At 37.8% G+C, this 21,996-nt stretch overlaps 1 protein-coding gene across 3 annotated transcripts in view; it reads right to left on the bottom strand.

Moving 5' to 3' along the window:
* The window catches only part of NKAIN3 (sodium/potassium transporting ATPase interacting 3), a 632,099-nt gene that overhangs the window by 19,349 nt on the left and 590,754 nt on the right, over positions 1–21,996 (bottom strand). For 2 of the 3 annotated variants that reach the window (XR_012128208.1, XM_073229590.1), the window contains exon 6: positions 1,345–1,414. The exons of the other annotated variant lie outside the window; for it this stretch is intronic. Coding sequence is in view for 1 of the 2 variants with exons in the window: in XM_073229590.1 (XP_073085691.1) it covers positions 1,345–1,414 (70 nt within the window). In the remaining variant the exon portion in view is untranslated. The remainder of the gene's footprint in view (positions 1–1,344; positions 1,415–21,996) is intronic. 3 annotated transcript variants of the gene reach the window in all.

The following is a 21,996-nucleotide window of genomic DNA, read 5'->3' as shown; positions in this document are numbered from 1 at the left end:
TCATCTTGATTATTGTCATAATCCCTGGCAAGTTCCCCAAATCCACAAACATCAACTTTTGGAGTGCACACAGCACCAAGAGTAGTGAGGTGGTGACTGCTTAGTCCCGGAGTGCTATGGAGGGTGAATGTTTTCCCAAACTGGATTTGCTTTAAGAAACCAACATTTATTTAAGCATCTATCATGCAGCAGGCAGAGTGCTGCTATGTATAACCTGTGAGCTTTGTTTCCTTTAGATCATTCTGCCAGGTTAAATTAATCTGGGAAGGCAGAGGAGCCAGAGCAGGCTTCTCAGGGCTTCAGTCCCAAAAGAAGCTGGGTGGGGCTTGGAGGTCTGGGCAGGGGCCACTGCAGATGGAGGTTTTCATATGCGTTTCTTACACCAGTGACTATTTTCCATGATTTCCCCTACCCCCGTGGAATTACAGCACATTGGGCCGAAAGACTAGGAAGGTCATCTGAGCGAGTCCACAGTGTCAGGCATGGTGACACTTCATCAGCCAGAAAAGATCGCAGCCCCACCACTTATTAGTGGGACTTCGGGAAAGTGGTCTAACCTTGATGACCCTATTTCCTTCATTATGCAGTGGGACAATGAATTCGTACATTACAATGTTTTTATGAGAATCAAGTGAGATAATATATACAAAGTGCTTAGCACATGGTAGCTATTATTTTATACCATTGCCTATTTGCTACTTAGAGTTTTCTGAGAAGGGAGTTATGGTTTCCCTTTTCTTATTTTCCAGTATTTTATCAGGCTGCTGACCATGATTCTTCCTTATACTCAACCCAAATCTGTCCAGTTGTAGGGTGTTTTTTTTTTTGTAGTTGTTGACTTCCTTCCATATCCTCTAGGGACTCTTAGTCAAAACATAGGCCACTTTACATAGGCAACCTGCCCTCCCTCCTCCGCATATTGCAGGTGAGAGAACCACGTCGTAGATCAAGGGATTTTTCTGAGAACACACATGTAAAGCCTGGAGTCTAACTTAGTCTTTCTCCCCTTTTCCCTCTGCTATGCTACCCCGACACATATTTAGTCTCTCTTTGTAGACTTAATACTACCCCACCCTTTTTTCCAATTTGACAATCAACTACTGATAAGAAAAATAAAATAAAAATGTCATTTTAGAAACACAAACCATGCTGCCTACTTCAAATCCTTTTTGGAATGAATAATAATGAGGGTGATGTCAGGTTACATGTGAAAGGTGTGTTTTAAATATGAGTGGAAAATTAAACCAATGATTAGTAGTAACAGGTTCACATTATTTTGTATTTGGTTAGTTTTGACCATGTTAGAAGGATTAATATTTTCCACCTCATCACACCTTTACTTACAGGTTAACAGGCTTTAACTCAACATGATCCTGGTGGTAGGAGTGTGCATCAAGTCCACCTATGAAATCAACTGAAAATATAACATCGCCTAATATGAATAAATGTGTAAATAAAAGCACACGCACTATCAGGTGTTTCAAAAAACATTAACAAAAATATGTCTACCACAAAATGGAAAAATGTGTATTTAATACAAAGGGTTGCTGAAACTATTATCAGTGTTCAAAAATATGGGGAAATTTTAAGAAACACATAAAGAGCTTTGTATCTTAGGGACTGAAAAAATCACAGTTGTTATTGGCTATGGTGAAAAATGAAGCAACATTAAATAACATTAGATTTTAAATAATGTGTTTGTCCTTAGACATACAGGGTAGACCCTTTTGCCATGTTTCAAAAGCTATACCTTCTTGTCTTGTTGCCAGAATCAATTTTTTTTTCTTAAGAATATTTATTGCATAATTAGAAAGACTTTGAGAAGTCACATAATTTATATTCATACCTTCTGTCTTCAAGCCATTCCTAATATATAGGTGTCTGCCTTTTACAAAGAAGCTTTCATCTCTGGTAGGATGGTGCATGTCTCAGACTCTGTAGGGAATCACTATTATTGGTAATACTCGTTCTACTTTCTTTCTGTTTTGATCACAGCCTCCAACTTTATTTTCCAATCCTAATAATCCCAGCTAATCTTATAATCTTTGTTTATTTCTTCTTTCCTTTTTTTTCTTGGTAGTCCACTAAAAGCATTAACTACTTTATACCAAGCTTTACATTATAGCATACCAATAACAGGGACATAGCCTTCTAGGGACACTGAACTCTGTGTGTGTGTGTGTACATGCACAGTAAGAGAATATTGTATCATATGCTCAATTCAAGATTTACAGATGTGATTTAGAGATGAATTAGCCTAGAATTCTATTGAAGACTTGACCTACTCTAGCTGCAACCACTTGTCAATCTCTGACCTGCTCTATCCTTTTACCTACATTGGAGAAAAGTGAGATTAGGCTGAGTCAATCAGAGTTTCATCAGATCACCGTAAGAACATGAGCTATGAAGTCCTGTGGGGCACACAACAGCCAGTTGGCAAGGAACCATTTCCAGGAAATCTCCCAGGAGACCAGAGGGGCCTGAAGCCCAGCCTTTTTCTACCAGGTCACACAAATAACCGGAGCACTACTTTAAAGAGAGGAGCAGTGAGAGAGGAGTGTTAATCTGGGATACCAAAAAGATTTTTCCAGAGGAAATGAGCAGTGCCTAAAGGGACCATGTAATGGCCAGATTGGACTAAAAATACATCAGATTAGATATGTAATCGATAATTGGCTCCTTCAACCTGCTGACCAATGGGTGGGAATTTATAAGGAAGACCACATTGATTAAAAGTTGAATGAGCATATCACTTACAGGACACTTCTGGAAATTAAAAGGGGTGTTAAAAATAAACAAAATTATAAATGTATACATTTGTGAATAAAATGATTCAATTGGGAAATTATATTTGAAGTAAAATTATTTATTTATATAAAGATAACTATTTTATGTCCATTTCTTTTAACCTGGTACTATTATTTTATCTCCATTCAGGGCATCTTTTCTTTTGCCAAAAAATTTTGCAAGGCAAAAAACATAAATGGTATATAGTTATGATTCTTTTCACCAAATATAAATGCTGCAAAATTTTGAGGCCTTCTCACCAATCAATTTCTTTTCATTCTGGTGCAGAATACAAATTTACCCAGTTATAAACAGGAGCTCTGTCAAGACAGTCTTTTCTCAAGTTGAGATATTTCAAAAGGAAATTATGAAATTGAAACATTAAATCTTGTATAATATTTGAACTCTCATTATTGAATTTGTCCTCTCCTCTTGCTTTTGTGAGCATAAATTTCAATGTTCTCCTTTTCATAAGCTTTCCATTATTGCCATTTACTAAAAGCTTCAAAAGATGATTTTTGTGGTGTCTTGTTGAATGATTTGATTTAAATTTTTCAACTGATCTTGAATGCAGTGCGACTAAAATGTAGAAGACACATTTGTAAAAATGCTCAAAACCACTACAGGAAATTTAGATTAATTTACAAAATGGTTCTTTAAAAGCTGAAATGTTCTTAACTCTGATTGATGAAAAGAAGCAGAAAAGAGAAAATGTATTTTGTCATCCTGAAGTTCTTTCTGCTTGTTTTCAACATCAATTTCATTACAAAAATATTCTCAGGGAAATGCAAATAAAAACCACAATGAGGTACTACTTTATGCCCACTAAGGTAGCTAGAATAAAAAAATCAGATAATAACAACTGTTGGTGAGGATGTGGAGAAATTGCAGTTCTCATCTACTGTTGTTGGGACTATAAAATGGTACAGCCACTTATATGATCCAACAATTCTACTTTTAGGCATACGCCCAAGAGAAATGAAAACATGTCTACCCAAAAATTATTTGTGTATAAATGTTTATAACAGCATTACTCATAATATTCAAAAGATGGGAAGAACATTCTAGTTTATTTACCCTAGTGTGTGTGGTATGTGTATGTATACATATATAAATATAAATTTTAAAAACTATAGTTTCTATTTTCATTGGTAAAGCATTGCAGCTTTATTGGCAGGCAATTATAAATTACTTGTGCACTTGAATTCCGAATACATTTTTTGCTTCACAAATTTCCTAGTTTAATAAGAATGTTATGCTTTTAAAAAAAATCTCTAATACTGTCCTCCACCAAAATTTGTGTTTGTTATAACAACAAAAAAATAATTTTATCTTTAATATTTACTTCTTAGCTGAATCACCCATTATATAAGGTAATATCAGAAGGTTTAGCTTGGACAAGATGAGTATCTAAAGCTTTATTTTGATTCCATGATGGATTTAAAACACCAAACCATATTTGAAAATACATTAATTTGTTTTCTGCTGAAAGCATTTGATGAATTGATAAAACATTGATATTTTAGCTCTTTGGTAAATTTGATTTCCACTATGGGAGGCAGACCCTCACCTATACTTCCAGTGCCCTCTGCTGATCCTGTTGGCCAACCCAGCCATGTTCTGATGCACTGATGTGCTGGTAGGAGATGAAGCTTCCAGCACTTCTCCCATATCCACTTGACCTTGGAAGGAGTTAGCCATCTCTGCCACCCCTGTCCAAGCATCTGCCTTTTAAACCATTGATTGACAGTGCATACTGTTTTGAAAGGAAGGTGCTAGTTACATTGTGTCCTTAAAGGCTTGGGGAGAAGAGAGTGGTGTTGGTTTCCCTACAGATCTCAATGCCCCTTAAGAGAAGATGCTACTCATTGCCCTCACATCTCACACACCTTGAGGAAACTATGACAGAAGCTTAAAGCACTGCCTGTTCACTGACCCTAGATTATTCTAGTACAACTATTCATAATACATCACACTTGAAATCTTAAAAAATCTAAGATAAAGTCTAAGCTAGATAGGATGCCAGGACAACTTGTATAAACAGGGACCATTTCAATCAAACTAGAACTTGAGGTCACCCAGGGGATGGTCCCATAAATGAGCTATGCTTTCTCTCTATATCACAATTCTAGTGTGATGCAAATTTTGCAAACCTTTAAAAACAAAACTTACATATTGGTAAGACTTAAATTAATAAGCTTACAGAACTAGACAAGAAAGCAACAAAATAACTTTTAAAGAGGAATCATTGAAAAGTAGGGCATTAATCTGAAAACCAGGATCCTTTATGGATGGAACACAAGGTGGTTCTTTGGCAGCAGAAGGCTGCAAGTCCACAAGGTGATGATGTTTCCATATAAAGAGTAGTTTTTTATGCATATACCAGTGTTTCTCATTTGCCAGAGTGGGAAGATAGTTCAAGTAAGGTGGTAAAGTAAAGCACAAATGGAATTTGAAAGATTCTGAAAGCTTTTCCCCCCCTAAATGTCAATTGCTTTAAAAAAGTGAATTTTTTTTGAAGATGACTTAATAAAAAACTTGAAAACAACTCAGTAGGAAAGACCTTCAGTTTTATGTTTGCAGAAAGGTGGTCATAGCACACTCTTAAGAAAGGAAAGCAACTATGTATTCTAAAATTCGCTTTCTTGAGAAACATGACAAGAGAAGATGCTGAATTAAGGAATTTCTCCAATAGAAATGAGATGAATTTCAATGAAACATGGGAAGTAGAAGAGGCATGGATATATTTTTAGAGGTATTAGGAAGGGGATAAGAAAGGAAATATCCATGAAATCTGTAGTTTTACAGTGAGAACACCATGTAAGGGTCTTTGGCAGAAGAACAGCCATAGAAGAGACGGAAAGCAGAAGCATGGGTGGGACATTGAGGGAACAGCTTGCTGGGTGACCTGTAGAACAATTGAGTTGAGTTCTGTATCCTCTGGTTTTTAAAGTCATGAGATATAGAACAAAAAATTATCACAATTAAGAGTTGGCATCAACTGTCCAGAAAAAGCCAATTATGTAAACCATTGCTCTCTTCGCCTACTCTCAGAAACGGAGGAGTTACTATGAGATCCCACCAGGAGAGCCTGCAGGCAGGAAACCCCCTTGTCTGTAGTCCTTGCAAACATATTTCCTGTGCCAATTTCTAAAAGCACAGTCAAGAAACTTCTTGGAAGGAATTACATTACTTGTAACCAAACATCTTTGTGGTTACTCACTGTAGCCCTGGAGATGCCCTGACAAATGTTCTCACCCACCTGAAGGAATTACAAAGCTTCTCTAGATGTAAAGCAACATCTTACTGTATCAATAGACTTGTTTCCCACTTGTAAAAGCTACACAACTAATTGCAACTTTTCTATATGACTACAGGAAACTTTTGGTTATAAATGAAGTTTTCAGTAAGTAATTTAGTTCTACTGACTCAATTCCTCACTCAGAACTGAAAACCTGATTGACTTATACCCCTAAAACAACCCATTTTTAGTTATCATTCAAACTATCATTTATGTCCCAGATTTAATTACATTCACCAAATAATTAACTAGCATGTAGGTGTGTTTTGTTCCTGATGCAGTTACATTGGATGCTGAGAAACATCCAGCCCTGGTAATGTTGCCTTTAGCTCAGAGGAAGGAAGGGACTCAGGAAGTGGGGGATCGATACACATATTTGGTTTGAACTTGCTTCCTAGCCTGTCATGGTTCCCGCTAAGTAGTTACTGGGCTGGTCTAATAAGCATTTGTTGTATAGGTTGCCAGCAATAATGTCTTAGGGAAGCATAGCTCAGGCCTTAGAGAACTCGAGTATGAGGCTGTTAGATGGTGATTTACTTGTTCTGTGATAGGAATTCATAAGAGAAAAGCCAGGGTAGAGGCTTGACACCACCTGAATTCACAGAGAGGATTCTGCAGCACCCACAGATAAAGAGGGTTCTTAGGAGAGACCAGCTATTGCAGAGGCAGCTGGAAACTGAATTTGTCCTTTGTTTCTAAGGAACGAATCACTGCATCACTGATCTGCTGTCTCCTGTCCAAATAATCTGAGCTTTCAAAGGATATGACCTGTTGTGCCAAACTGAAAGCCATGGTCAGGATGCTCACAGCACCCCAAGTGGCTGAAGGCAGCTGTGATGGCTGTTCTGGGCACAGTGAACTTGACAGTCAGTGCTCTAAAATGCTGTTGATGCCCAGTAGGAGATGCTGAGACCATGTCCCTGCCTGCCCAAAATAACTCTATGAACCTTAATGGCGCATCAGGCAGGTAGATGACACCCAAGTACAAGCTTTATGGCTATTTATTGTTATGCTCTTTATGATGCAGGAAGTTGAAAATCTTTTCCTTCGTTCAAAGCATATGCAACTAAATAAGGAAAGCACATGAGACCATCGAGATGTTTAAGGATAGCTCAATTGTTGCTAATGGCAATTTGGTTTGGAAAACACTGAGAGCTGTCTCGGGGAGAGTCTGGAGGGTCTGTCTGGGACTCCCAGCCCATTCTGGTACTGGGAAGGGAGAGGGGAGGCAATGAGAGCCCAGCATTCTTCACCTGGGGAATGCAAGTGTACTTGCAGACTTCCCAAATGGGGTGTAGGCAAGCACAGTTAAAGGCAGTCAGTTCCAAGAGCCTTAATTCCAAAATTTGTTTGTCCTGACAAAGTACCATGGCCCTTCTGGTTCTCAGTTCCCTCATCTTCTTCCATGAATGTGTTCCTTTCACTTAAAATAAATTTTTTTTATTAAGGTATTATTAATATACACTCTTATGAAGGTTTCACATGAAAAACAATGTGGTTACTACGTTCACCCATATTATCAATTCTCCCCAACACCCCATTGAAGTCACTGTCCATCAGTGTAGTAAGATGCCAGAGTCACTACTTGTCTTCTCTGTGCTACACTGTCTTCCCCATGACCTGACGCACACACCATGTGTACTAATCATATTACCCTCAATCCCCTTCTCCCTCCCTCCTCACCCTCCCCTTTGGTGACCACTAGTCCCTTCTTGGATTTTGTGAGTCTGCTACTGTTTTGTTCCTTCAGTTTTGCTTCGTTGTTATACTCCACAAATGAGGGAAATCATTTGGTACTTGTCTTTCTCTGCCTGGCATATTTCACTGAGCATAATATCCTCCAGCTCCATCCACATTGTTGCAAATGGTAGGACTTGGCTATTGTAAATAGTGCTGCAATAAACATAGGAGTACATATGTCTTTTTGAATCTGAGAACTTGTATTCTTTGGGTAAATTCCTACAAATTCCCGGGTCTAATGTGTTTCTATTTTTAGTTTTTTGAGGAACCTCCATATTGCTTTCCACAATGGCTGAACTAGTTTACATTCCCACCAACAGTGTAGGAGAGTTCCCCGTGTTCTTTCCACTCTTCAGTGAAAGGCATTTATCTCATCCATCTGGAATCCTATCTTGGTGCACTACCCTGGGGAGTGAGGCAGGGGAACATCCTCCAGGGAACTAAACAAAATGGCAGGTTTAATTTCCTAAGATGATAAAATAACAGCTACCAATGACAATGTGGTTTCCAATTTTTGCCTTCCAAAACAATTGAAGGAGAACCTAACTGATTCATTAGGTCTAATACTTTAAACATAATTTTTGGTGCCAAGTCACTATGTACTTTTTAACATATATCTCAGCCATTTTACTTACAATCTCACTCCTCTCCTTTCTTGTTTCCTGCTGTTTCGCTCTTTTGTATTTACCACTATTTACCACTATTTACCATGCTACACTATTTTACTTTAAAAGACCTTTTTTGTTGTCTGATGCCTTCACTACATTTAAACTTTATGAGACAAGAATTTTTGACTGATTTTGTCAGATTTTGTTCATTGCTGTATTCCTAGCATCTAGAACAGTGCTTGCTACAAGATAGGCTCTCAAAAATATTTGGGGAAGAAAGGAATTAAAATAATTGACATTTCTATAACCTATTTTCTTATATTCTTTCTGTGAGCAAGGTTTCTATAAATATAACACTAGTGCCAAGTATTAAAAGTACCCAAGGTAGCCTATCTCATCCTAGCAATAACTAATATTTATCCATAAATATAGGAACTAATTGAAAAAAAAGTTCTATCCATTTCATTAAGAGGTACCTTCCAGTACATGTTTAAGTTTTCCCTTGGATGTGGTTATAATTACAATTCTTTGTTATCAGTATGATTGAGCAAACAGAAATATATTCATCAGTATATGTAATATATTTATATTAGCCCAATCATGTTGGTAGCCAATAATTGTAATTATAATCCCATCTGAAGACAACCTTTAATGCTTAAAATCTGGTCACAGAAAACAACTAAATTTTTATTCATAGGGATAAATCTAAAACATTTTGCGAATCCTCTACTCTGAACACTACAGAATATATTGAGATATGTTAAAGATGTTTTAAGCAAATGGAGGAATATAATGCAGTCATGGATTGTGAAACTCAATATTATAAAAATATCATTTGATCTGAAGAACAATTAATCTATGGACTTATGGCAATCCCAATAAAAAAATTCCAGTTTAATCAAAATGCTGATTCTAAAATGTATATGATAAAGCAAAGACTCAAGATTAGTTAAGACAATCTTGAGAAAAAATATGAATTTTCCTAACTTAAGATTTAAGATTGATAACTGAAGTATACAAATTAAGAACTTTTATTCATTAAAAGATAACATTGAGAATAAAATTTCAACTATAACAATTTTTCAATGCAGCAATGTATGACAGACTAAGAAAAAACCTTAAAGAATAAATATATTCCATTAGGACAGCATTTGATGGGTGAAGTGGAATGAGGGTACAAGTTCAAAAAGAAAACAGAATGATTTAAAATTTCAACTGTTAAATGAGGCTTGTTCAGGAACTTTTAGAATGGATAGTTATGGGTATTGAATTGCAGTGGCATTTAGATTCCATGAGATACATGCAAAAGAATAATGCCTCAATTATATTATGAACTATTGTAGTTATTTTGTAATGTGTCCATTTAAGCTGAAATAATGTTTCCTGAATTCCCCTCTCTGTTGGCTTGGCTCTGAGTTGGCAGCGGCTACAGAAGAATTCTATGTGAGATAGGGAAGAAAGAATGGAAGTGCAGTTACTGTGTCCAGGATGCCAGTTTAGGGTCCCAGGCCCTGTTATAGCTTGCAAATGAAGAGCAGCAACCCAGAATGAGACATGCTTGACAACTGAGACCACAGTGGGACCATTCTACAGCTCAGTGGGTGCCTGGAGGAAAGATGGAAATGACATCAGGGTCCAGCCCTACCCTTCATAGTGCATACCACCACATCAACCTTGGCCTCAGAACCAGAGCAGAGGAGGACGACCCCTTGCCCCCTGGGCTCATCCCTGATGTGGTGGACAAATCATGATGTGGCTGAGATTTCCTGGAAATGACTGCTTGGGGAAGAAATGTGACATCTGGTTTTGTGAACATAAGGGAAGTTACAATTTGTTTTTAAAAAATCATACTCATAACATTTGTCTAATGTTATATTCTCTCACATTTTATCGAGCCAGACTTTAATTATTAAACGGTGGGTTCTTCTATTTCACTGTATAGCCATACAGAATTTTGCAGCTATTAAAAGTCAACACAACGTTTTTGGAGGGGAGGGGTTTGTTTTCACAAGGTGTAGTATTTTGAATTGGATCCTGAGATTGTTAGTCCAATAAGTTTTGCATATTAAATGTTCGGTACTGAAACAAGACAACTGATTTGAAGCAAGATCATTGGGTGTTTTATATTACACATGACTCCCCATACCTACTTCAATTTTCATGGGATAGCTCATTATTTTTCTCCATATTGTGCAAGTGATTTATATTCCACTTAATATTTAAATGTTTAAGTGTTCTGGTTTTAATCTAGTGTGGGACCAATGTCTCTTTCTTTACCTATTTATGGAGAATTTGGTCATTATCCTGTTGGGAAGAAAGGCATACCGCATGTTGGAAAACATGTGGACTTTGGTACCTGAAACACTTGAATCAAATATGAGTTCCACTTCTGACAGGCTATGTGAATTGGGAAAAATTGCAGTGCACTCATCTGTAGAATGAGGACAATGACTACCTCACCAAGTGTGGTTACCCTAGATGAGATAATGGCCACAGAAAGCGTGCAATGAATGGCAGGCTGTTGTTAATGTTACTTACGCATTTATTTTATTCTGATGACACAGTCCCATCAACTATTAATTTCTGAAATTCCAAAAGCTCTGTTTAGTTTAGAATAACAAAGATTTGTGAGAACTAACTGCAACATTCTCTTCCCCCTGCTCCTCAGAAGAGTGTTTGTCCTTGAGGAACTGTATTGAATTTGTCTCTAGTTTGACTTTCTCACATTTGGAAAGAGGAGCTAGTTTGGGGGAGGGGAAATTGATCAGTTCACCACATCTTGAAGCCTGATGTTTCGTCTTCTATGAGCATTTTTATTCTGTAAAGTAATCTTTCCTGTATAAAGATATGGTGCAAGAAAGAAAATAAAACTCAGTGAGAGCAGGTGTGGTCATGTGCCATGAGAGCACGTGGCTCTCCCTCTGTCCAGGGCTGGTGTTGAGTCCGTGAGTGGGGGTTCAGCACACACAACCTGTCCAGGACACAGGTGACAATGTCCACCACCACTTGTTAGCTTTAGTCTGGCATTGCTTTTATGCTCTCTTCTTTTCACCGCAGTAGCCCCAACCCTGAGGGGAAATTGCTTTTTTTTCTTGCTATATTTTCTTTTCAAGTCACTCCATGGGATTCTTTGTAGATAATACATCCCCTATTCTCATAAAGTGATGTCTTCCTAATATTTTCAGTGTTATTCCTTTAGCTGCAGAGGTATGCTTACTCCAGTTGTTCTGTAAAGATTCTATAGACTGTCTTCAGTATTTTGTGTTTGATTCTTCTGTATGGGATCTTGGATGTAGTGTCTGTTACAGGTGCTTTGATAATAAGCATTTACTACTATGGCTTCTCTCCTTGCTCTAATTCTAAAAGTTGTATTGTCTTTGTAAAGATGCCTATAACATATCTGCTCCCACCATTCCACTTCTGCAACACACACATTTATTTTTATTTCTATTTTCTCATATTTGGAAAGTAGCTAGATTTTTTCTCTCCCGTTCTGACTTTAGTCATCACTCTTAATAGTACATCTTCTATTGTCTTCAAAGTTACTCAGCTTTTTCAAAACCACACACACTGGGCTCTTTTTTCCTACAGTAGATATACTCAGCCCTCCAGTTTATCTTCATCAGTAGCTCAGTGATTGGATAGAATGGCTGTTACCAGCTCACTGAGCTTTACTGACGGCCCTTTCAAAGTTTTTCATTTTTCAACTACTATCTGTACACAATCATTGGTGTCTAAAGGCCTTTGTGTCATCACCGCTGGGCTCATTTGGAGAAACATTTTATTCTTGAGAAAACAACATTTAAAAAGAGTCCTGAAATCACCTCCCTTTTCTATTTTTGGAGCTCCATTTTCATCTTATTTGTCTGCATTTCTAGCTTTTGTTCCTCATTGTGGGTCCAGATCTCCGGAATTAGATGTTCCCATAATCAGTGCTGACAGTTTCTTCCCACTTAGACATTTTGTAAGGGTAGCTAATATTTAAATAATGGAACAATGAATTTCTAAAATTTCTCTGGGGTCAACAAAGCAGGATGGAATAGCTGAGAGGAAAAATAATGCTCAAGAAGATAAAGGCTAAAAACAGCTCTAAGAATTTGTCTAAATAGTTGTAATTTTTCCCCTACGTAATATACATTTTTTTTTAGTTATCTGGTTTCCCAATATATATTTATCAGTCTTGCTTAAATCTAGCCAATGTTTTACTTTGCTCCATAAATCAAACAGCAAGAACTCACTGACTTTGAAGTCTTTCTATAATTCCTTTTTACTGTCTACTTCTACAATTTTGGACATTTCCCCTTGAATTTGAATATTTTCTTCTTTTTTTAATAGCCTCTAATATTTTGTCTTTCCCTTTCCTAGGACAGTCTCCATCCAGACTATGCCATTTATTCTGAGATCTCTTTTATCAATCTTTTTTCTCTTTTCATGAATTACTATTCAAAAAAATTGATTCTGATCATAGTCTTAAAGATTCAGTCCATTCATTGATTCCATGTCATCTAGCAGAGCATCCCAACTGGTACGACCTGAGTAGGTACAAACATGACAAGACATTGATTCCCTGGAGTATGTGTGAGGGTACGTGTACGTGTACGTGCGTGTGTGTGTGTGTGTGTGTGTGTGTGTGTGTGTGTGTGTGTATTAAGTGAAACGTGGGGTAGTTAGTCCTGTGAGCTGATCATTTCTTGCTTGGAGAAAAGTAATTTATTTACCACAGAATGCCTCATGAATGTTAGTTTTCACTACAAGTGCCAAGATATGAAATAGGTCGGGAATCACTGGTGTGAGACAGAATCCAACATCCCTCACAGTCTGACCCCACCATTCACTTCGTGAATTGAGAATACCCAACTACAGTTGACTCTTGAACAGTTTGAGGGTTAAGGGTGCTGAACCCTAAGTTGAAAACCTGAAAAAGAGTTTTGACTCACAAACGCTAATTACTAATAACCTACTGTTGACTAGAAGCCTTACAGAGAACATAAATAGTCAATTATCACATATTTCATTTATCATTTGAATTATATACTGTATTCTTACAAAAAAGTAAGCTAGAGAAAAGAAAATGTTTTTCAAATTGTCACAAATCTCCAAAATATTTTCCAATATATTTATTGAAAAAAAAACATATACAAGTAGACCTGTACATGTTTTGGGTTCAAACCCATAGAAACTGTACCCATCACTTCCTGCATAATTCAGGTTTTCCCCAGGCCTTCCTGAATATCCCATGGTTTTCTCAAGCTTTTTTGGACATATTTTCTCCAATATTTAAAGTACATTTTCTTTGTTTCCTTCCTGGTGATGCAATATTCTTCTTATGCTCTGAGTAGCCACGCTTGGTTCCCCAAGACCCAGTTAGCCTCTGCTTATTTTTCTGTGCATCTGATTCACTTTATACAGACAATTATCTATTAACTATTATTTACATGCCTGGCTCACTTATTAGAATGTAAGCTCTCTTGGGAAAGGGACAAAGCTTTACTGGTTTCTGTGTCTTTGTGATCTAACATACAGAAGTCTTTCAATAACTCTTTTTTGAATGAATGAATCAATAAATCAATAAAGGATTAGTTATTTAAGCTTGTTCAAAGCTCTAAAATTAAGCAATAATATTCTAAGTTTGGACTGTAATTACTTCTGGGTCTGCACAAGTTGATGACCTCAGAACAAGAAGAGATATGAGAGAAATGCAGAATCCAATCAAACATTTAAATGTCTACAAAAATTGGCAACCTACCTAGAATACAGAAATAATGCAGAATTCTATGAGGCAGTACGATTGAAAGAAATAGAATGTCAACAAATCATCTGTGGAATCACATGGGACAACATTACAATGTTTTAAAGAATTAGTGTATAAAACCAACTAAAAAGAGCCTCTGAATAGGAAGTAAGTCTTCTGTCTCCTCAAATCTAATGGCATCTGAGTCCTGGCACTGTAGCCTGTTAAATTAATCACATTGAAGTGTATGGAATGAGATCTTTTCTTGTTCCATCAACTATTAAAAAAAAATCTGTATTTCCATTAGTAGAAAGTTAGAATCCCTTTGGAATTTAAGTACTGTTTCCCAAGTGAAAATCCCTCAACATGTAGCAACCTCAAATTGTTTGAGGTGCTTACTTATTGCAGAAATGCCTTCCCAATACAGGGCATTGACTGTAGAGAGAATAAAGTAGGCAAATTCCACAATTTCAATACTTTTTTATGAAGTATAGATTATGATTCTGTAATCATTGGGATAACCTGTGTTTACCTGGTGTGTAAAGTCTTTGTGATTCTTAACATAATCAGAAAGATTATGTTAGATCTCGGAGATTGACTCTGTAAAAGCCATGAAAAAGTTGAAGTGGGTAATTAATTTTACACTTCCGATATTTGGATTGAAAGACATTGGAAAAAATTTTTAACTTGTGTAATATTTAAAAACACACGGATTTAATATACATATAACCTTATTAGATTTATTAACTTTCCGGAATAGCTTACGACTAATATTTGAAGGACTTCACAAGAACAATAGCTACAATGAATTCATGAATGCAGGCTAAATGTTTAAAGAACTTCAGTTTAAATTGTAAATGGAACAGATAATTTAAAGGAATTTAGATTCCTGAATTTAAGCAGATCAAATAGTAATTACAAGTTTAATGGGATATTATTCAGCCTTAAAAAGGAATGAAATTCTGATATATGCTACAAGGTGGATAAATCTTGAAAACATTATGGCAAATGAAATAAGTCATACACAAAAGGAAAATATTGTATGATTCCATTTATGAGGTGCCTGGAATAGGTAAATACACAGAGATAGAAAGTAGAATAGAGGTTATCAGGGTGCGGGGGAGAGGGAGATGGGGAGTTATTATTTCTAGCACAGAGTTGTTATTTGGGATGATGACAAAGTTCTGGAAATGTGTGGTGGTGGCAGTTGCATGACATTGTGAATATATTTAATGCCATTTAATTATACAGTTAAAAGTGCTCATATGGTTAATTTTATATTATGTTTATTTTACCACCAGAAAAAGAGACCAAAAATCCCCAGAAAGTGATTATTAAAATTTGTTAGATTTATAAATGGAGTATTAAAATTTATGTTGCATATAGAGCCTAAGAAAAAAAACAGGTTTTAAAAAAATGTGTTACTTTAATAAATTGCATAGTGATTTTAAACCCTGAATAAGATATAAGTAGAATTCATTGTGCAGAGATGCTTCCCTCACGGACATCAGAAAATAAAGAGACAAAGTCCTAGGGAAACTATGCCTTCGCCTGTTCTCTTGCACCTTTATTGTCTCAATTAGGATGAAAACACAATATGACACCTTGACTTCAACTTTAAAACTAGTAACTAAGAGTCTTTGTTTTTCTTAAATAAAAAAGGCACAGATTTAATTTACTTTCCCGAGTAAACATGTAGATGAATAAATAGGAAATGAATCAAATATAGACGTTAAGAAAAAGAAAAAACTTCAGTCCAAGCTGTGCGCTCTCTTTTCTCACAACATGTGAACAACTAGTATGCTTCTTGTCATTTTCAGCTAGCCTTCTGCTCAACACAGGAAGGCTATGTGAAATAAGTCCCTGATGCAAGCTGCCTTTTAGTTCGTTATTCTTCTGTGAGTCAGCAGATTACCTTTTGACTCTCCAGAACGTCCAGTATGAAGCTGCTCCTGAAGTCAAAGTCTTTGATTTGGCTGGAAGCCTCTTCTAGGAGCGATTCCCCATGCACCTGCTGTTCTTTCTGCCAGGAATGCTCTCCTCCTCAGCTATCTCCTCACAACCTCCTTTTTCTTTCAGTTCCAGCTTCTGTGCCATCTCCTGCAAGAGACCTTCCCATGCACATGGGTGGCACTTGCATTTTGTGGGATGCCTGAAATGCTCTCCTCCCCTTCAGCGGTAAAGAACTCCCGCCTATTTCTGTTTCAGGTTCTCCACCCAGGGGAACCCTTCCCTGACCATACACTCTTGGGGGCTTCTCAGCACCCTGTGCCTCAAAAGCACTCATTTCCTGTTCTCAACTTATTTGGCCAGCTTTCCTCCAAGCAATGACCCAGTGGCTCAAGTCCCTCAACACTGTGGTTCCACCATTTTAAAACACATGGCTTCCAAAGATTTTGTGCTTGTTGGTATCCAACAGGTAGAAAGTAGAAGAACATGGAGAATCACATGGAGAAGTTAGTTAGGGACCAGGCCTGGAAATGGGCGTATCCCTTCTGCTCACAGTCTATGAGCTAGAAGTCAATTTCAGGGACACTTAACTGCAGGGAAGCTGGGAAATGAGTACAGCTGTGTACCAGGAAAAGAACAAATAGTTGTATTGAGTAGATGGTTAGGGTCTGACCAAGCTTTCACACAGCTCTTACAAATTTGTGAAGGTAGAATTCAGTGAACAAGGTAGGGGAATGTTACAGGCTGTGCAGTTTATCAAACTGTATGTAGCAAAGGAAGCTGTTCTCAAAATACATCATCAACTCCAATCTAGACTTTCTATTCTTACAATCAAAGAAAGAGCAAGCGAGGCCAAGAGAGAGAGGGAGACAGAGAGAGAGAAAAAGAGAACAAGGAAGAGAGCTCGTAGTTCCTTCCATAAGGGGGAAAAAATGTGGATCAAACTGAAAGACTACTTAGGTATAATTTAGAATTAATTTACCTGGTACGTCATACAACTTAGAAGGAGAGGAAAATGCTTTTATTTCTCCCTTACTTTTTTTTCAAGTGGGCATCCAAATATGTGAATTCTCCTAAATACTTCAGTTAGATTTAAGTTTCAATTGTTGCTGCCCAGAAAGGACACTAAATTATTTCTTTTTTAGTCAATACAGTACTTAGAATAAAGCACATGAAGATGAGTATCTCGTATATGCCTTTTATTGTTGGTTACTTGTATGACATTTCTTTAAAGGAATTATAAAATAGGATTTCCATTAAATATTTGGTCTAAGAATATAGCTCTTGAGAATATTATGTGTCATTTTGTTATCTAAAAGGGATAAACATTTGTTTTATTGTTTGGTCGTAGTTTAAAATTTACTGTCTGATTTTACTTAATCTGCTTCAGTGTAACAGTGGGAATATAAACTATATACTAGGGTTGGCAAGTTAACCATTTAAGGACTTAATGATAAATCATCACTCCAAATGTAGAGCAAGTCCTTCAAAATTTGTAACCTGTGTCTGCCACAGAAAGCTGCTTGATTTGCATAAGTATGTTAGAAATAACTTGTAATTGGTAAAATTAGTGCTGTTCAAGAGATAGGATTGCCTGGCAAAACTCTAAAGATGGGATTGCTTAGAAATCCAGAAGAGAAAATTTTCAAGGAAGGAGCAGTGACCAAAGCCATCAATTATAATAAAGCTTGATAAGCTCTAAGTGAATTTGACAATTAGGAGGCTGTCGCCGGACTTTGAGACAGCGTGTCAGTGATAATACAGGACAGAAAGCCTGACAGCAGTGGACTGACAGGGAATAGGAGGCAAGAACACTCTAAGGGTGGAGTACTTTGTAGAAAAGCCCAGATGTGGAGGGAAGAAGCATCTGAGACGGGGAAGGTAAATGGACACCAGGTGGGGAGTCAGGGCAATTTCTGTTTTCATTTCTTTCTAAAAAAATTATGTGACATTTTTCATGAGCTGAGGAAAAACACCTGCTAGGAGGAAGAAACTGGGCGGAGAGAAGGGAGGGAAGGAGGAGAGAGAGAGAGAGAGAGAGAGTCAGTCTCTAATGGAGCAAGCTGCCTGAATATTAGAAAGATGAACATAAAAGCTCCAAAAGCCACAGGACAGGGGGACAGCCTCTTTCATCCCTCTGCGGGCAGCTGAGGGGCAGCTGCAGAGACCTGAGGGGTCGAGGAACATGCAGTGGGGCGGCAGAACAAGCCCAGGATGAGGACGAATAGGGGGTTGGGTTGGGATAAGGATATTGAATTTATAATGAAAATGGAAACACAGGGGCCCCTGTCAGTTGCTGTCAGCTGCTCTTCCCCTGGACTCCTGAATTTTCCCACTAATAAATAACCCAGAATAAAGCCACTGCTCAAGATACACATAAATCCTCATGCCCATTTTTCCTCACTGTGCACTCAGGGTGCCATGAGGGTGGGAAGTTTTTGTTACTTTGCTCCCTCATACTCACATCAGGTTCCCAATTCCCTCATCTTCCACTTGGCACTACCTGGATACCAAATCCTTCATTCTTTCTCCTCCACTTGAAGGCTTAAGGCAGGCGGCACAGCCTGGGGCTGCTGGGAAGGCTGCCCCCAGCACTCCCACCTGTCTGCCTCAGGGACGTAGGGGCGTGGACTGTGCCTTCTGTGAGCAGGCACATGCCTCATGCTTGAAGGGGGGAGGCCATGTTCACACTTCATTGATTGTTAATCTGGAGCTGAGAGATCAGGATGTCTTCAACAGCTGCTCATGCTCACCATTTGTAAATGAATGAAGAAAATGTGATGGACTTGATTGCACGCTGAGATAAGCTATGGGCACCATCCACGGAGCTGTACTGTCAGAGCTCAGAGTGCCTTTGGGATCCCTAAGACGTGACTGGATTTGTGACTGGGCACAGAGCTAGATATTGGCAGAGTTAGGACCACCTTCATTTAAATTATTTCTAACATCCAGTTTCAAGTGGAAACATAGAAAATTAAATCCCCACTGGGGTGTGCTTACTGGGATCAACTTTCTGTCAAAATGGGCCACAATCAGTAGCCAATGAAAATTTCCAGGGAACTTAAGTGCATAAACCATTTACATCTTATTGTGAATTCATTAGATTTTTTTTCTATAGTTCAGGGAATGGGGAATTTAAATTTTCATAAGGTGTGAGGAAAGAAATATGAGGTAATATAAAGACAACAAATATGCACTTATTTGCTTTGATGTTCCAGACATTGAAACAGGTCCTGGGGCCCTAGGATGGGAAAGACATAGTCTCTAACCTCTCTAAGTGGAGAATTCAGTTAACTAACAAATATGCCCAACACAGGTTCAGAAACATGCTTAGAGTTTACTGAGTCTCTGGGAAGAGGGTGTCTTTGGGAAGAAAGGGAGCATGTAGGAGTCATTAGTTACATGAAGGGAGGTGACATTGCCCACTTGGCAACTGATTGGATATGGAAGGTGACCGAAAAGTCAAGGAACATGCCTGAGTTTCTATCTCTTGCGAGGAGTGGTCATTCATGTAAATGGGTATAGAAAATAGAGAAGGAAGATCTTTATTCCCCTACTCTGTCGATGAAAATCCTAACCACTTCTGAGTCCATTTGTTCATACCATTATTCATTCAATACTCACTCATTATCTGTTGTCTAAAGTGCCCATTATGTCAGGAAATTGGCTGGGCCCTGGGGAGATTATGGCTTTTAAAAATTACAGTTGTGTTAAATGTTTCCAAGGAAAAAGTACAGTGCAATGAAAGCATATAACAGCATACCATGCTGGTGCCCTCATCTAGCCTGGGGACGGTCAGAGGGAAGTGGCCAAATCTGGGGAGAGGTCTTTAAGGCGAGATCTGAAGAATGTATATAAGTTAGGGAGTTACCGGGGGAAGGTGACGTGGAAGAGCCTGGTGGAATTAAGACCACACATGTGGCCGGATATGAGGAAGGGAGGAGGATAGAAAATATGGCTGTGGATAGTCCCTAGTGAATTATAGGAGGCCTGGCTTAGTGAGACAGGCAGGAGTCTAGGCTCTACTTCATGCGGACTTTAGCACTTTGGAGCTGGTTCTTTTCTATCTTGTGCCGGTGGAAAGTCCCCACTTGATTCACTGGTTTGGGTATTTGTTTGTTATGATACTGTCTCTTTTTTTCAGTTTTTCTGAAGTATAATTGACAAAGTTATAATATACTTAAAGTTTACAACAGGATGGTTTGATACATATACTTTGTGAAGTAATTCCCACCGGCTAGGCTAGTTAATTAACATACCCATTACTGAGACAGACTGTCTTGATCACCTACTTAAGGACCAGAAGACTGTCTCTGAACCATAGCCCTGTAGCGAGGGGCCTGTTCTGTGCTGCCAAGGTCACCAACCTAGTGGTCTCAACTTTTTGACAGTGGGTCTGTCTGCTTGGCCATATTTTGCAGCATTCTGTGAGTGCATCTACCTTTCTGCTGTTCTGTGGGTGCACCTGTTCCCTCCATGATATCTTGTCCAGGACTTGATAAGGTTAATAAGCTCTGGCTCTGATGTGGAATAGTTGAGGTTTAATCCATCTCCCTATATGTTGACTTCGAAATTACTTAAAATTCATCCAATTATGTTAAAGAGACACAGGACCTCCCTTTGCCAAATCTAAATACTTGTAAATGCATCAGACATTTCACTAAATTCTAAATGTAAGGGAGTATCATTTCATCAAAATTAAGAGCCTTGGGGTATTGAAATCCATTTTGAACAATGAGTTGCTAGGCTAAGAGAATTCACCTAACTGTGTAAATTTAACGATCATTTCTTTATTGGTTACTATGTGCAAGTCATTTTCTAGGCTATTGTATCAGGGAACAAATAAAGATCCTGACCTCATAGATCTTCTGTTCTAGTGGGAAGATTAGCTAGTAATTTTGAAGCTATTTGGTAGAGCCTTCTCAACAAATTAGGGGAAATGTTTCAGGCTCTACCCTAAATCTAAGATGTGGTAAGGATAGTTAATACACAACTCACCAGACAGTTACTAAAGAAATCTATACTATCTGAAAACCAGTGGCTTATTGGGTAAATATTGTGACTCCTTTGAAATGTTGACTGCAGGATCACCCTTACCTGAGTCTCATGCATTTTGCCATCTTTGACTCTCACAAAGCTCTCCTTTCCCACTACCCTTAAATATTTATATATTATAATGTTCACAAGACAATGAATCAGTTTTCTATTCTAAGGATCATCCAGGTCTCTGCTGCTTTCTCTCCTTCCTCTACTGCCTGACCTTTGGTTCACTCTACTTCTCTAAGGCTTCTGATACATTACATAGCAAGAAAAGGAAACTTGGAAATTAACATTGAGAAAAATCAGTTTCTGTACCATTAGCTGCCCTAGTAAATTCATAGGAAGAGATAGGGTTCATTTTTATTTCCAATTCACATCATTGCTATGGTAATATGACCTTATCCTCATAAAAGGAATTCATGGGCAGTCAGGCAAATACATGAACACCAGCCTGCGGGAAACCTCAAGTACAGTAGAGATATGGAATGTTTTTCCAAGAGCCAAGTTTTCTTACAATGAAAATTTTTTTAAAAGTGTACTATTAAGGGTCAAATATTTGCATAGTGAGCTATTTTGAACTTTTCAATGTAAAATACTGAGCCCACATCTAGTGGGTTCATCTCTTTTTCAAAAACTAGCTCTAGGGCTTTCAATACTTTTCTCCCATATATACATGTGTGTATATATGCATACAACAGAGACAACCTAGATTGACAACCCAAATGGATATCTCTATTGCAATTTGCAACCTAGTATCAGGAGTAGAGGTAGCAATAGATTCTCTGCAAACTGGCAATATTTATACAAGTTAATACTATTTTGCAGCATCTTTTGCCTTG

The sequence above is a fragment of the Manis javanica genome, chromosome 2 (genome assembly GCF_040802235.1).
Source record: "Manis javanica isolate MJ-LG chromosome 2, MJ_LKY, whole genome shotgun sequence".
NCBI lineage: Eukaryota > Metazoa > Chordata > Mammalia > Pholidota > Manidae > Manis > Manis javanica.
Note: the sequence above shows the minus strand (reverse complement) of the source record. Positions and strands in the feature narration are given on the sequence as shown.